The sequence below is a fragment of the Anolis sagrei genome, chromosome 3 (genome assembly GCF_037176765.1).
Source record: "Anolis sagrei isolate rAnoSag1 chromosome 3, rAnoSag1.mat, whole genome shotgun sequence".
Taxonomy (NCBI): domain Eukaryota; kingdom Metazoa; phylum Chordata; class Lepidosauria; order Squamata; family Dactyloidae; genus Anolis; species Anolis sagrei.
In genome coordinates this window covers 183609239-183626649 of record NC_090023.1, presented here as the reverse complement: position 1 = coordinate 183626649, position 17411 = coordinate 183609239, and the positions used below count along the sequence as shown (strand labels likewise).

General features: G+C 40.5%; 1 protein-coding gene across 1 annotated transcript in view; it reads left to right on the top strand.

Moving 5' to 3' along the window:
* The window catches only part of ACTA2 (actin alpha 2, smooth muscle), a 28127-nt gene extending 10716 nt beyond the window's left edge, over positions 1–17411 (top strand). Inside the window, exons 2-9 of the mRNA XM_060768762.2 lie at positions 866–1037; positions 4342–4470; positions 5948–6058; positions 9419–9503; positions 9596–9757; positions 10674–10865; positions 13849–14030; positions 17015–17411. Of these exons, the coding sequence (XP_060624745.1) occupies positions 909–1037; positions 4342–4470; positions 5948–6058; positions 9419–9503; positions 9596–9757; positions 10674–10865; positions 13849–14030; positions 17015–17158 (1134 nt within the window). The 5' untranslated portion in view covers positions 866–908 and the 3' untranslated portion in view covers positions 17159–17411. The remainder of the gene's footprint in view (positions 1–865; positions 1038–4341; positions 4471–5947; positions 6059–9418; positions 9504–9595; positions 9758–10673; positions 10866–13848; positions 14031–17014) is intronic.

The window sequence follows — 17411 nt, the reverse complement described above, 5'->3', positions numbered from 1 at the left end:
ATCCAGACATAGTTTTCTAAGATCTACAGAAACACTCACTGGAACGCCTCAGCAAGTGAGAGTCCAAAAATGGCAGGCTCAAACCCAGAACCTCAACCAATGGCTGATACCAAATGAGAGACTCCCCCCGGGCACACAGAGGACTGGGCGACTTGGAAGGCGCTGAACAGACTGCGCTCTGGCACCACGAGATGCAGAGCCAACCTTCAGAAATCGGGCTACAAAGTGGAATCCTCGACATGCGAGTGCGGAGAGGAGCAAACCACAGACCACCTGCTGCAATGCAACCTGAGCCCTGCCACATGCACAATGGAGGACCTTCTTGCAGCAACACCAGAAGCACTCCAAGTGGCCAGATACTGGTCAAAGGACATTTAATCAACTACCAAACTCACACATTTTGTATTTTCTCTGTTTGCTTTGTTCTGTTAGAAATGTAATACAATTGACTGGCTGCCCTGACACGAGAAATAAAATGGCACCCAGTGTGCCAATGACCACTGGGACCACCTGTACTGGTTTATGCCAGAGCCTTTGCAGTTCAATTTTGAGGTCTTGATAATGGCTGAGTTTTTCTTATTGTTTTTCCTCAATGCGACTGTCACCCGGTATAGCGACATCAATAATCCAAACATTTTTCCTATTTTTATTCTTATTATTACTTGTGAGGTTCCTTGTTCCCTATTCTAAAATGTTATTGTTCACCTTAGGTACTGTAGATTTGGGGGCAGATATGCCATTTGGTGCTCCTTGGGCAGAAAATTTCAGTAATCCAAGGGATTCAAGAACCCCGAACTGCCTTTCATTTTCTGAAAATGAACATCTTCCATTTTATTATATTGGGTCATTTTTGCTCTCTTGATAGGACTGTTACCTGTGTGAAAGGTCTGAGAAAGTCATCATAGAAGATGTGTGAGGAAGAGGATAGCACTGCACTGGTTTGTGATAATGGCTCTGGGCTTTGCAAGGCAGGCTTTGCTGGGGATGATGCTCCAAGAGCTGTTTTTCCTTCCATCGTGGGACGCCCCAGGCACCAGGTAAATGCTTAGTCCACTTTCTGAAATATTATCTTTGTAAGTAATTGAAAGATCCTTCAGAGTGAATTATGCAGAGGGAATTCGAAAGGGTGAGTCACACAGTATTTAGTATTTCTTTTGGATGAATCCAGATGATGTGGCATCTTCATGCAGTATATGGCATTTTTGTTCCTTTCCAATGAAGTCTTGAGCAACTATCCAGGAAGTTAACTATCTTTCATAAGAGATTGGGAAACCTTTTTAATTTAGCTAGAGAATTTAAAAAAAGATAAGAGACTTTATTCAGACTAATCAGGTACCTTGATGTATATATTTCACTGGGGCCAGCAAGAGAGGCTTTAACGAACAAACTAAATGAAACAGCTGTCATTTATAGTCAAGTGATAATTACTTATAAATATTTTGGAACACCTTAAATCCTGATGAAAGCGTAAATTACACAAAGATGAGTCTTTGAAGTCCAGGAAAGAAATATAATGTCAGATTTGACATGTACTTTATAGTCCTTAAAAGCCTAAGAAGACCTTGAAACTGCTGAGACTACTAAACAGGAAGCTCTTGGAAGAGAGTTTTGGTCATAAATCACATCAAAGGAGCTGTGACTTCCGTCACAAAAGTCTTAGAAGGATTTATTTATTTATTTATTTAAAAGTTTTGTATACCGGCCTTCTCACCTCTCTTGAGGGACTCAGACCGGTTTCCAACCATAATATCACATACAATCAATAAAACATCATAATACATATTACAGTAAAACATTAAAACAGCAATTACAATCAATAACTACAATGGTCAGTCGTCACACTAAAATCGTTGCTCATCATCCTCCATCCATATCTCAGGGTGTTGGCTCATTCGTCGAATGCCTGTCTCCATAACCAAGTCTTCACCTGTTTCCTAAATGTCAGGATAGAAGGGGCGGTTCTGATCTCCAGTGGGAGAGAGTTCCAGAGTCGAGGGGCCACCACCGAGAAGGCCCTGTCCCTCGTCCCCACCAGACACGCTTGCGACGCCGGTGGTACCGAGAGCAGGGCCTCTCCAGATGATCTTAATAATCTTGATGGTTCATAGGGGAGAATATGTTCGGAGAGGTAAACAGGGCCGGAGTCGTTTAGGGCTTTATAGGTTAACACCAGCACTTTGAATTGTGCTCGGTAATACAGTAGAGTCTCACTTATCCAACATAAATGGGCCAGAAGAACGTTGGATAAGCAAAAATGTTGGTTAATAAGGAGGGATTAAGGAAAAGCCTATTAAATGTCAAATTACATTATGATTTTACAAATTAAGCACCAAAACATCATGTTTTACAACAAATCGACAGAAAAGGCAGCTCAATACAAGGTAATGTTATATAGTAATTACTGTACTTATGAATTTAGTAGCAAAACATTGCAATGTATTGAAAAAGCTGTGGATCCACGCAGGATAATACAGAACACTGTATGACCAAAGGTTGGATAAATGAGACTCTATTGTATGTGCTTCCTAAAAATGTTTTTAATGTTTGCGAAGTTATAGGTTTTTAAAAATATAACTCTGCAGTTCTAAACATATAGTACAATATTCACAGAGTATAAGTTCCTGGACTGTGTGTGGAAATGCAAGACCATAGATAATAGTGAACCCTATTGAAATGAAAGATTTCCGGCCCAAGAATACCATAGGATATTGCAAGAAGACCTAGAAAATGCCTTGAGACCATTTTTGTTGGAAGTACATAAATGAAACCATGGATTCTGGTCATAATGTCATAATGTATTTGTTTGGAACTTAATTTATAATATCATAATGTATTTGTTTCTTCTAGTAAGCAATAAATGGGGTAATTGTTCATTCAGTTTATCTGCTCTGAAATAGTGAACTTGAATGATACACTGTTCAACATCTGCCAGTAGATGGCTCTCTGTCAACATTACATCCGCCCAGTAGTTGTTTTTGACTGATTGCAAATTGGCTATTGCGTAAAATAAAGAAGAATTCTCCACTTTCAAAGGAAATAGGAAGATACTATATTTTAATGTATTGTTGAAGGCTTTCATGGCCAGGATCACTGAGTTGTTGTAGGTTTTTTCGGGCTATATGACCATGGTCTAGAGGCATTCTCTCCTGACATTTTGCCTGCATCTATGGCAAGCATCCTCAGAGGTAGTGAGGTATATTTCAATGGCAAAACATATTATTTGCATGCTGAATATCCAAGGAACAAATTCTGGACTTTTCCAGCTACATAGTATAGTTGTGCATGGAATCTGTTTCTCCCATTTTCTTCATTTCTTTCGTTCCTTTCGGTACTTTGGGAGCATGTAATGGGAACCCCGCTCCTGGTACAAAAATCAGCTTGCCACGAAATCAGAGCCAATCCCAGTTGCAAGCTTGTTTTTTGGCATCACAGTTTAAACAAAAAAGTAAACTCTCATTCCCTGAAAACTATTCTCCAGGAAGTCATTGCTCTTCCCTACCTGGAAGTGGGAGGCCTCCTTAAAATGCCTTGAAATTGAGAGAAAGCGCAGGTGCCTGCCAATACCGTCTGCAGTCGAATGCGTCCTCTAGAGTAAGAATGCCTTACTCTGGAGGAGGCGGTTGGGTGCAGGCACTTGGAAAGAGAGTGCTTGTGTGGCGTGCAGGCCCAGAAAGCAGCACGCATGTCTGCCAGTAGCTGCAGGTGAACACCTCCTCTAGATTAGAAAGAAACAGCAGGTAAGAAGAAGCCTTTTTAAAGTGCATGCTAAGGGGGGTCTAGGACCCCCCCCCCATAATGGGCCAATAGAAAGCGAATCTTTTGGCACCCCAGATTGAAAACAGATATCTGCACCCCGATTTCGGGAGGCTTCCAAAAATGGATTGGGACTCCCACTAAAAGCAGGGACACAAAACACCAAGGCTTACCCCGAATGCACAACCCTATTACATAGGGACACAAGACTCTAGAGCAATGGTTCTCAACCTGTGGGTCCCCAGGTGTTTTTGCCTACAACTCCCAGAAATCCCAGCCAGTTTACCAGCTGTTAGGATTTCTGGGAATTGAAGGTCAAAACATCTGGGCACCCACAAGTTGAGAACCACTGTTCTAAAGGGAAAAATGCTAGTTTAAATGGATGAAAGATCTCACTTGAGGCAACGGAGTTTCATATATTAATATAATGCAGGTGAATTTTCTACTTGCTTGTTATGCTTCAGGAGGAAGATTTCTACTTTTTTTTTTTACTTACAATGATGCTGAAATAATGTGCCACCTTATTTACATATTGGCATTGCTTGCTTATGAGCCTGAGGCAGTTGTCTTTTTCTCTTAACTTATTAGGGTGTGATGGTAGGCATGGGCCAGAAAGACAGCTACGTAGGCGATGAAGCTCAAAGCAAAAGAGGGATCCTGACATTGAAATACCCCATCGAACATGGAATCATCACAAATTGGGATGACATGGAGAAGGTATTTAACTCACAAATAGGGAAGATGTAGCATAAAACAAATAGGCCTGACATTTTTCTGCATTGCACAGAAGATATTGTTATAATTTCTTGATGCAGTTCAAATATTTTGTTGTTGCACCAATTTCTTTATTTTTGGAGCCTCAAAGTGCAATATTTGGTACTATTGTAGTTCTGTAACTTAAAAGGTTGTTGCTGTTGTTGATTATGATAATGGTGATGGCTGTGTGTGTGTGAAAGAGAGAGAGAGAAGGATTATAGATTGGTCACCCTTATTACTTCACAGTACTACAATCCCAGAATCTGTCTATATCACTTATAGACAGACAGATAGACATACGTACTTTGACTTTGAGTCCATAAATCTATCCAAAAATCTTCAATTGGTTTATCATTTCATATTTAGCAATTTGAGCTAATTCAGAAATCTTGACTATCAATTGTTCTGCTGTCAATGCTTTATTCAATTTCCATGTCTGAGCATACAATCGGCTAGGTTGGAGATGGCTGATGGGAGTTGCATTCCACTGGCATCTTCTAGGGGGACACATATATCCCATGCCTAACTTAAGGACTGTTTCAAATCCTTACACAAGCTGGATCTATACTGAAAAGCAGAAAACAAGTTTGCTCCCTCCTCCCTATGACTTCCTCTCACATATTTATACATGGCTATCATGTCTCCTCTCAGCCTTCTCTTCTTCAGGTTAAACATGCCCAGCTCTGTAAGCCACTCCTCATAGGGCTTGTTCTCCAGACCCTTGATCATTTAATCGCCCTCCTCTGGACACATTCCAGCTTGTCAATATCTCTCTTCAATGCCCCCTTCCACACTGAAGATGGATCCCAGATTATCTTCTTATCCCACATTATCTAGCAGATAATATGATATATTTAAATGTCCTGGGATATAGGGCAGAGTCGAAGGGGCCAATGTTTCTATATTTTAAAAGTTAGGGCTATTCCAGACAAATAGTTCTCTAAATAAGGATGTTAAATCACCAGCCCACTCTATTCTACTTCGTTATCTAAAATATGTTTTGTTCACCTATACATATGGAGCCCCTAATTTGCAATGGGTTAAAACCTTGTGCCGACAGGACTGCTGACTGACAGGTCAGCAGTTTGAATCTGGGGAGAGCAGGTTGAGCTTCCTCTGTTAGCTCCAGCTCCCCATGCAGTGACCTGAGAGAAGCCTCCCACAAGGATGGTCAATCATCAAAACATCCAGGCATCCTTGCAGACAGCCAATTCTCTCACACTAGAAACGTTTTGCAGTTTCTGAAGTCACTCCTGACACAAAAACAAAACAAAAACAAAACCCTATACATGTTGCATGTTTCTAGTGTCGTTAAATGTTTTGTACTTACTGCATCTTTTGAAGTGTTTTGAAACATAGTACAGCAGTGTAGTATCTTAATTTTAGTTGTGGTATTATTCATCATCATCCAGATATTTCTGTTTGCCCTTTACTACAGATTTGGCACCATTCTTTCTACAATGAGCTACGTGTTGCCCCTGAAGAGCATCCAACTTTGCTCACAGAGGCACCTTTGAATCCCAAAGCCAACAGAGAGAAAATGACACAGGTAAAATTGCATCTCCAGTGCTTCAGTTTTTGATCTGGTTTGCCTGGTTTCAGCCACTGTGTTTGCAGACATTGTGATTCCTATCAATGTTCTCTTTGGTGTGAAACATGATGCCCAGTGATTCCAACAGTATTACTGTCTCCCTGTTGTTTTGTAACTGTGTAAAGTAGGTTGAAGAAAGTTTTTAAAATCTCATGAAATAAGCTAGCTGCGTTAACACAGTTACGTGTGAATTAAGAATACATTTGGGGATTTTGAAATTATCTGATCTTAGAGCTGGGTTAGCACCCATCATTTTTTAAATGTGCAATTTCTGGAGTTTGTTCAGATGATACAATTTCTCCTATGCTTGCTTTGTATAGACTTGGGAGAGACACAAAAGCCCAACTCTGTAAATAACCAAGTTTCTGTTGTTAAAGCCTTCAAACATTGGTTCTACCCATCTTAATCTTCTTATTCTGGTCTCAGAATATGCTGCTACTTTATTTCTTTGACTGTAAGCCATGTAATCATGTAACACTGCCAAAACGTAAACTCAAATGTAAAGCTTATTTCATGCTGTCAGTATATTATATATTTACCTGTACATCAGTGGTTCCCAAACTTTGATCATCCAGGTGTTTTGGATTTCAGCTTCTACAATTCCTAACAGCTGTTAAGCTGGCTGGGATTTCTGGGAATTGAAGTCCAAAACACTTGGAGGACCAAAGTGTAATTAACGGGCATGTTTCTCGAAGTTATTTTTTATTCAGTGTCAAAAGCATTGCATAAATAAACAAGTATAAAACTGATAAAATAGAGGGAACACAAGTAGCTAAATAATTTTAGACCAAAAATGGGCAACAGTGACCGCATTGTCTGTAGCTTTAAGCAGTTCTTCCTCTGTGCATGAGGCAGGGCATTGTGAGCAAGCATACAGAAGCGGAGTTGTTTGTTCTGCTCCACAGTCACACAAGGTAGAGGATTCTTCTAGATAGTGCCATTTAGCCAGGTTGTTTTGATCTGCCAACACCACTTCTGAGTCTGTTCAGGGATTTCCAAGTTGCTTATTCTTGGTTTGCTCCTGGTGGCAGACCCTTGTGGGGAGCCATCTGTACAGAAGTGTTTATAATAATATGCTTATAACTGTATTTATGTTTGCATTGGTTGCCTAAGGCTGGAGCGGCCTAGCTGTGAGAAATGTGTTACCATGGAAACGAGGCAGGAGAGGAGGTGGGAGGAGCTTAGAGAGTAAAGGTTTTAAAAAGTGACAGTTAGAGTCAGTCAGGGGGAAGACTCTGAGAGAGCAGCAGAGTCAGTTTTTTAGACTCTGAGGAGTGAAGAAGTGAAGAGTCAGGTTTTAGTGTTCGTGAATAGTAGAGATTTCTTCAGCTAGGAAGCTGAAGGGGAAAACCTTGTTAGTTGCTTTAGTTAGAAAGAACTAACAGAGGCTTGTTAGGATCGCTAGTCGGGGGAAGACTGGAGATCTGTGATTTGATCAAGTATAGATCAAACAGAGAGACTATTCACTGCAGGGAACATTGGTTAATAAAGCGCTTCACCACAGCAAGAGTTCATAAGTGGTAACATCAAAAGTCTGAATTGTATCGCAACCAAGTTACATGTAACCATCAAGTATTTGCCAAGCTTAACATCTTCATACTGCAACCATACGCTTTGTTTAAAAATAAACTTGTTCTCTTTGGTTTTTAAAACTGCCTCATCTCCATTAATTTTACGTTCTGTGCACCCACTCTACCAAAATTACCTCACCACACAAACAGAGCCTTTAATACCAGAGCCTTTTACAAATCAGTGGCTCCTCTCTCCTAAACCTAGGCGCTTCCTCACTAGTTGGTAGCGTCTCTTTACACTTTGGTGGCAGCTTCATTACTATTGGTGGAGATCCTTTACACCATCCATTTAGGATTTCCTAGTTTCTCGAAGTAATCCTGGGAAATGTAGCTCCATAAGGGAAAGGCAATGAAAGTGTAGTATAACTTGAGCCATTGTGGTGTAATGGTTTGAATGTTGGATTAGGACTCTAGGAAAATAGGATTTGAATAATGGAAACCTAGTGGGTGACCTTGGAAAAATCACACTCTCTCAGCCTTAGAGGAAGGGATGGTAAACAATTTCTAGATTAAAATTATGAAGAAAACCAAATGGTGGGATTATCACAAATAACGATTGAACTGAAGATATATGGGCAACAAAGTAGGCATTTATCTTTACTTAGGAAAGGTATTATCACATTGTGTAAGGCATAGTCTAAATAATTAACACGGTTAGGAGCAGAGGCAGCCCTAGGTAATTTTCAACGGTAAGCAAACAGTATTTTGCCCCCCCCCCCCAACCAATCACTGATATATATTTTCTGTTTGTTGTGGGAGCTCTGTGTGCCATATTTGGTTCAATTCCATCATTGGTGGTGTTCAGAATGCTCTTTGATTGTAGGTGAACTATACCCCAGTAACTACAACTCACATATGTCAAGGTCTATTTTCCCCCAAGAGCGCCTCAAGAGCGCCCCTGGGCAAAATAAACTATACTGCAAATGCTTACTTTGCGTAATGGGTTGAGCCGCCCCTGTTTAGGAGTTCTGTTTATTTGTAAACTGGACCACACAATCCATTACATTTGCATGTTCTGAATATATGAAGACCATTTGGCTTAACATAGGCTTTGAACTACAACTCCCATAAACTCCTATCATTGACCATGCTGGCTAGGATTTCTATGATTGAAGTCCAAAACATCTGGAAGGCTAAATGTTCACTATTCCAGGATTAGTAATGGGAAAAAACATTATGTGCTGATAATAATTAAACATACCTAGCGGTAGTACTGCAATTTAAATCACTAGCTTCAGTAAATCTGTCAGCTGGAGAGTTTTCAGTTCAAAGCCACAAGTCAGGGTGAGCTCCCAACTGTCCCAACTGTCAAGCCCTAGCTTCTGCCAACTTACAGTTTGAAAACATGCAATGCGAGTAGATCAATAGGTATTGCTTCGGTGGGAAGGTAGTTATGTAAAACATGATAGCAACATGCCATGCAGATATGTAAAATATGCCAGCAACAGAATAGAGATATCTATGGAAAACAGGCATGGAAAAATGGGACAAGAGCTGGAAGTTGAGCATCGCCTCTAGACACTGAAAATGAAAAAAAGGGTAAGACTTTTACTTCTTTCTGTGTATTGTATGTCATTGTGTAAAAGGCATTGAAAGTTTGCCTTATATGTGTTCTGTAATCCGCTCTGAGTCCCTCCGGGGAGATAGAGCAGAATATAAATAGTGAATTATTATTATTGCCAGATGGAGTAACCAATAAGATATATTTATTTATCCAATGCTTGTTTTTTTTCTAATTACCTTCCAGATTATGTTTGAGACTTTCAACGTCCCAGCCATGTATGTTGCTATTCAAGCTGTTCTGTCCCTTTATGCGTCTGGACGTACAACAGGTAAGAAAGTTACGTTGGCTTTGGAACTTCTGAAAATGAAGTGGGGTAGGTTGACATTTGACCAAATGTTGCCTGTTTTATGTTTTCTCAAGGTATTGTGCTTGACTCTGGGGATGGTGTCACCCACAATGTGCCAATCTATGAAGGCTATGCCCTGCCTCATGCCATCATGCGCTTAGACCTGGCTGGCCGTGACCTTACTGACTACCTCATGAAAATCCTGACAGAACGTGGTTATTCATTTGTTACTACTGGTAAGGGAATTACATATCCCCCCCCCATTGTTTTTCTCCTCTAATATTTGCCAAAGAACTTTGTTTGTAAACATAATGTTGTTGATTCTTATTATGTTTTCTACAGTTGTTATATATTTTAGTGTGTTATATTTTAACTATGTTGTTCAGGCTTGCCCCATCCCATGTAAGCCACCCCGAGTCCCTTCAGGGAAATGGAGGCGGGGTAGAAAAATAAGGTTATTATTATGGCTGCTGTATGCTGTATGAACTACATCAAACCAAGCAGATTCTATTTTTTTTTCTTTGAAGGAGCACTTCAAAGAATTCCTGCAATTCTCTGCTGCCCAGTTTTGAAGACTAAAATAAATGAATTTCTGGATTTATGCATTATACTTGGGATTCCATTACACTATATGCCATGACATTCTATTTGTAGATTGTGACCACGGAATGAAGAACCAAATAATTGTGCCATTCAGAAATGAATTGTAGATTATCTGATAAAGAAATGCAAAAATGTAATGTTCCTTTTAAAATTCTGAACATGCAAAATGGAATGAGAAGATCTTATGATTTTGAAGTATTCAAACTGAAATTCAAAATTTGGTTCCACATTTAAGCACGTTGTAGCAAAATATACACTATGGCCAGAGATGGAGAAAGCGGTCTCCCAGGTTCCCCCCCAAACCCCATGGCAAATTTTCTGAAATAGCATTTTTAATACACCTGAACATTGCTATCTTTTAAAATTAGATAAAATCCCCTTTACCTGATGATAAATATTTAATGTCTTCAAACTATTCATTTAAATAATATAGGCTATTATGGTGAATTAGAAACAAGTATGCCAAGAAAGAATCCCATATTATTCCTTCTTAGCTTCTTGTGACCACGAAGATTGTGAACTGATCTTTCTTTTCCATCCAATCCACAGCGGAGCGTGAAATTGTTCGTGATATCAAGGAGAAGCTCTGCTATGTTGCCCTGGACTTTGAAAATGAAATGGCCACAGCTGCCTCTTCGTCATCTCTAGAAAAAAGCTATGAGCTGCCTGATGGTCAAGTGATCACAATAGGGAATGAGCGTTTCCGCTGCCCAGAAACTCTCTTCCAACCCTCTTTCATTGGTAAGATAACAACAACAACAACAACAACAACAACAACAACAACACTTTATTTATATTCCGCCCTTCTCAGTGTAGATCCAGCTTATGCAATGCCATGTTAGCCCTTACTCTACAGTAAAGAACTAGTGTTGCTCCAGATGGTTTTGGACTTCAGGACTTCCTTGGCCAGTATGCCGTGTTTAGGAATTATGCGAGACGAAATCCAGTATATTGGGACACATGCCTTCTGTCTACCCTGCATTAGATTGTCACAACAAATTATTCTTTATGTATATCTACTATATAGAATTAACACAACTTGATTCCACTTTAACTACCATGGCTCAATGCTGTCAAATCCTGGGAGTTTGATGAGGCACCAGCTCTTTGACAGAGAAAGCTAAAGACCTTGTGAAACTACAGCTCTCATGATTCCATAGCATTGAACCATGGCACTTAAATTGGTGTCAATTTGCCATAGTTCTACAGTGTAGATGCACTCTAGAAGAGTGAATCAAGGACTGATTATCTAATTGTGCATCTACACTGTAGAATTATGGCAGATTAACACAAGTTAAGTGTCATGGTTCAATCCACTTTGACCAGGGACCACTTGACCAGGGACTGCTTTGACCAGGGACCACTTTGACCAGGGACTAATTTGACTAGGGGTCTCTTTGAGCATGGACCACTCTACAACGTTAGTACCAAAAGGGTTACAAATCAGTTTTTAGTCAACTTTAGATTCGGTTTGACTATTTGGGGTGCTGATACAGAAAATTGCATTGGATAGACCACATCAGCTCTAGTTTCTGATACAGAACACACGCCACCCAGTAGTCAACATCTGCTTGCCCACAGAAAACCATATTTAGTAATCTAGAGCTGATGTGGTCTATCCAATGCAATTTTCTGAATCAGCACCCCAAATAACTCCAGGAAGAGGCCTAAAAACAAAGACACCAAGGTGCCCCCACTTCCAGGCACCACATGGAACGGCTCCACTCAGAAGGAGGAGGAGGAGGAGAAGAAGTAACAGCCTGGAGGTTTGCTGTTGCACCTTTCGTGGGTAGTCAGCCTCTTCCCTCCTGATATCCCCATTGTCTCAGCACTATAAGAGGGTTTCGCAAGACCAGTCACCCTTGTTGCAACCTTCCTTCCTTCTTTATTCCCTCACTTCCTTCCTTCCTCCCTCTCTCTCTCCCTTCCCCTCTTCCTTCCTTCCTTCCTTCCTTCCTCCCATGTAGTAACGGTGAGGCCATGGATCATATTTTAATTATTGGGAACCACTGGTGGTCCACAGACCACAGGTTGAGAACCACTGCTCTACATGTTCAAAGTAATGAGTTCAATTTCACAAAACATGGGGCAGAAATATGTTTTTTCCAGCAAGTGATGACTTCCATGGACATTCTTGGCTCCTCAACAATTGTACAAAAATAACACAAATAACCTAACAATATTGAAGTCCCTTTGCTGCCTTCGGGGGAATGAATATTATTGTAAGTAAATTTTTTGGATTTTTTTTGTAAAAAAAACAAAACAAAAGTGGGTGTGGGGAAGGTCACCCTGCCAAGCGAGCAGTTCAAGGAGTTGCATACCTACGGATTAGAGGGCATGTTTTGAGAAGCTGTGCTCAAATTGTATTTGTAATGTTTCCTAAGACAGTTTCAATAACCATATAAGGAATTCTTTGCCTGCTGGAAGCTATATTTTAAGACACATCTCTTCTTTCTTCACAGTCATTCCCTTCCAAGTACACTGTATTTTAAACATATGATTAGTTGTGCTTCAAGTAATTTTTCCTTGAATTTAATCTGATGCAATATAGTTTTGTATTCTTTACATACATACAATGATATTACAGTGTATTTATGGTTTTGATTTAAAGGCTGGTGTCTTCAGTCGTGTATACTTTACATTTACATGCATACATGTTGTTCAGTCCTTGGGACTACCTTGGAAGGATGATGAATAAAACATCAGCTGGCAAGCTGGACTTCAAATAACAATTACTCCTTATTGATTTAATCCTTTTAATAGTTTTGTTTTATCATCTTGACCATCTCTTTAATAAAAAAAACTCTGTAGTGTTCACATCCTTTGTCTAGGATTAAAGGGACCCTGATATATGCTTAAATTATTGTATGTTAAAACTATTCTATTCATCCAGATTTGTAAGATTAGTTAGAATCATAGAGCTGGAAGAGACCTCATGGACCATCCAGTCCAACCCCCTGCCAAGAAGCAGGAAAATTGCATTCAAAGCACCCCTGACAGCCTCTGTTTGAAAGCTTCCAAAGAAGGAACCTCTACCACACTCCGGGACAGAGAGTTCCACTGCTGAACAGCTCTCACAGTCAGGAAGTTCTTCCTAATGTTCAGATGGAATCTCCTTTCTTGTAGTTTGAAGCCATTGCTCTGCGTCCTAGTCTCCAGGGCAGCAGAAAACAAGTTCACTCCCTCCTCTCTATGACTTCCTCTCACATATTTATACATGGCTGTCATGTCTCCTCTCAACCTTCTCTTCTTCAGGCTAAATATGTCCAGCTCTTTAAGCCACTCCTCATAGGGCTTGTTCTCCAGACCCTTGATCATTTTAGCCGCCCTCCTCTGGACACATTCCAGCTTGTCAATATCTCCCTTCAATTGTGGTGCCCAGAATTGGACACAATATTCCAGATGTGGTCTAACCAAGGCAGAATAGAGGGGTAGCCTGACTTAACTGGATCTAGACACTATACTCCTATTTATGCATGCCAAAATCCCATTGTGGTTTTTTGGCGCCACATCACATTGTTGGCTCATGTCTACAAGGACTCCTTTAACAGTATATTATTTTTGTAGGAGCTATTTGGCACAATATTTTCTGTGTTAGATTTAATGGACTGATTTTTCACATTTCGCTGCAGTACACTTTATGGGGAACCAGCTCAAATGGTGAAGAAATTGGAAATGTGCTTAAATATTTCAGAATATTTAAATATTTTCTGAAACTTCACAGGCATGGAATCTGCTGGCATTCATGAAACCACCTATAACAGCATTATGAAGTGCGACATTGATATCAGAAAGGATCTCTATGCAAACAATGTCCTATCTGGTGGAACCACTATGTATCCTGGTATTGCAGACCGGATGCAAAAGGAGATAACTGCCCTGGCACCCAGCACAATGAAAATCAAGGTATTGCATTATTGACAATTGTCTAATTCATAACAACAAAGGAAACTAACTGTATATGATGCCATATTTTAATTTAACTAGGCAGCTTAGTTGTTTTAGCACTATGAAGGAAGAAACTCGTAATAACACTTTCAGAAAACTCTTGGTGAAGAAAATCTTAAAGCACACAAAAATGTTCCTGCTAATTGAGGGCACATAGACAATGTAATTGTGGCAGTTTGATTACACTTTAATTGCATTGGCCCGGTGGCGCAGTGGGTTAAACCCCTGTGCCGGCAGGACTGAAGATCGACAGGTTGCAGGTTTGAATCCGGGGAGAGGCGTATGAGCTCCAGCTCCTCATGCGGGGACATGAGAGAAGCCTCCCATAAGGATGATAAAAACATCAAAAATCTTCCAGGCATCCCCTGGGCAGCGTCCTTGCAGACGGCCAATTCTCTCACACCAGAAGCGACTTGCAGTTTCTCAAGTCGCTCCTGACATGACAAAAAAATCCTATAGAATCCTGGGATCTTCAGTCTAGGGAGGGATATTCAGATTATGCTACCAGCATTAATGCTGTAGTCAAGGGGAGTGCAGAACAGGATGACCTCCTTATGCACAGATGACCTCCTTATGCACATGTTTCAAAAATATTCCCCTCCAGAAGTGTTTGTGGGCCTCTTTATCTCCTATAGTATAATACTATGGTTTGTTTCCAGCACAAGTTAACTATTGTCATTAGTGTCAGGCATCTATGGGAGGTCTTGAAATTATCTCCCATGGATATGGGGAGTTCTACTGTAGAACCTGCTGGCACATAAGTAGTTACAAATAGGTTCGGGCCTGGATCAGTTTGACCGAAAGTGATTTATAATATTCGGTGGTTCATTTTGTGTAATCCCTGAAAACAGAATGGGAAGGAAGGAACCAAAAAGCTGGTCAAAATGGATCAAGAGAGCCAGATTTATCAGCTACCGGAAAGGATGGAGTTAAGTGTCACAATGCCAGGGCTCTGCTGTTATTCAGGCAGAGGTGAATCAAACAAACACCCAGTTTGTGCTAAACAATTTAATTAAAACAGCACTTACTTCCTGGCTGTTTTAATAGTCCAAAATATAAAACATAGAGATAGCACTCAGCCACAAAATAAACATAAACTGATAGAAAAGGCTACACCATAGTCAAAGTGTCCAGTCCAGTCGTCAAAATGCTGAGAGTTCAATGAACAAAGTGCAGGGATCAAGAGTCTATACCAGGGGTCAGGAACCTTCGGCCCTCCAGGTGTGGTGGACTTCAACTCCCACAATTCCTTGAGGCTCGGCATTCGCCCCAAAGGCTTACCTTGGCCTCAAGGAATTGTGGGAATTGAAGTCCACCACACCTGGAGGGCCGAAGGTTCCCCATGCCTGGTCTATACCGTAGTCCAAAGCCAGTCCAGAGATTCAAAGTTCCAGGGTTCTAAGAGTTCAAGAGACAGGTCAGGATACCAAAAATCCAGAGATCTGGGGGAAAACCAGCAACATCTACCACCAAAATATGACAAATTTTTTTTCCCTGAAGATCAGTCCCTAGACTAGCTCATTATATCCAGAAACACCCAGCTGCAACCTATCTCTTGCATACTTCCACCCTTAATTGCTTTCACCCATGAACTCTTACTTACAGATTACTCAACCCTTTAGAACTAAGACTTACATTAACCCTTCCATCACCAACTGTTAGGCCTACCACCACCAACCATTACCAACTGCAGAAAATGATACATGACATTAAGTCTGCATTATACCTGAGGCAGGGGTCTGCCATGGAGCTCCGGGAGAAGATCCTGCAGCATCTTTTCTCCCTCCCCAGCAACAGAAAAGTTCCTTAGGTTCCTCCTTCAGAGAGAGCCCTGCTGGGAACTAGCTTTCCCAGCAGCACTTGCATGAGGTGGGGATTGAAAACTCAGAGTTCATCTCAGAGCATGATGGGAGTTGAAGTTCCTATCTCTCTCTGTTTCTCAGCCAATAAAAGGCCTGGTTGTGTCCATGTTCTGACTGACTGAGAATGGACACAACCAGTAACTACAATTCCCAGAACTCTCTCTTGTGGTTTGTCTTATTTTAAAAAAATGTTATGGTAAAAACTTAAAATAATTCTAAAGAAATCAGTAGATTGTGAATTGTTCTGAAACTTGGCAGGCCTGCAGTTGTAAATGGAGTCTTAAATTGCGGTAGGTATAATGCAGATAGGCCTTAAAAAGATTGAGTACTGAGCCTTAAAAGTTTCTCATTGTAGCTAATGGGCCAAATATTTGACAAATGAAAATGGCAACACTTCTCCTGTTTCGAGTAACTTCGTAGTAAAGAGAATGTGGGGTTAGCTGAAAAATGACTCCGAAATTGCATGCCTTTTGGCTGAATTTCACATGCTTAGTTACAAAGCATTGGCATTATCATGTTGTAGTGCTGGTTTGAAAAAAAAAGTCATCGGATGGTTTCCTTCACCTTAGCATGATTCAAAATACCCTGCTGAGTTCCCCCTCTTGTCGGAAATAGCTTATAAATTGAACTGCCTTTAAAAGCAAGGCAGAAATGTAAATCAGACCATTAAGAATACCTTGTCAGGAATGCCGAACTGCTCCAGGTTAAAGAAACCAAGTGTTGACTTTTTTGTGTCAAACGGTTACATAAGAAAAATTCTGTAGATATTGCCTGGGTTCACTGTTATAGTCGCACGCAGAGATTGCAGAAGCAGTTTCATCTATTTATGTGCAGATCAGAGTTGGCAGTGGGCTACAACTCCCATGCTCACTAATCTGGTTGACTTCTGAGCAGCATATTTTCTGTGAGTTGCAGTCCAATTGTGTAACTTTTCAAGCTTTGGTGCATATATAAATCCTTTGTTTACTTTTTTTGGCCATAAGAATAGTGCACAACATCCCAGTAAATGAAAATTCTGTAGCATCCTTGCCTTGTTGTGTTCTCAACTGAGTTTTCATTTTCCCCCGCAATTTTCTGCAGATTATTGCTCCGCCTGAGCGCAAGTATTCTGTTTGGATCGGGGGATCCATCCTTGCCTCTCTCTCCACCTTCCAGCAGATGTGGATCAGCAAACAGGAATATGATGAGGCTGGCCCGTCCATCGTTCACCGCAAATGCTTCTAAGTTACTTTCCCTTCTCTCTGTCTCTCGTTTCCTTTTCTCTCTCTGAGCACACTACTGTGAATGTATTCAGGAACAACAACATTCTTCTAACTCCATTCCAAATGCCTTCATAACAATGTCTCTGGCTATATTTCTAGTTAGATTTCTGTGTCATTTAGGGAAGGTTGGGGTGGGTATGGCAAACTGTAAACATGCCATCATTTAGGTGCTTACAATTTTATTAATAAAACACCTTTAATTTTTCTTACTCTGA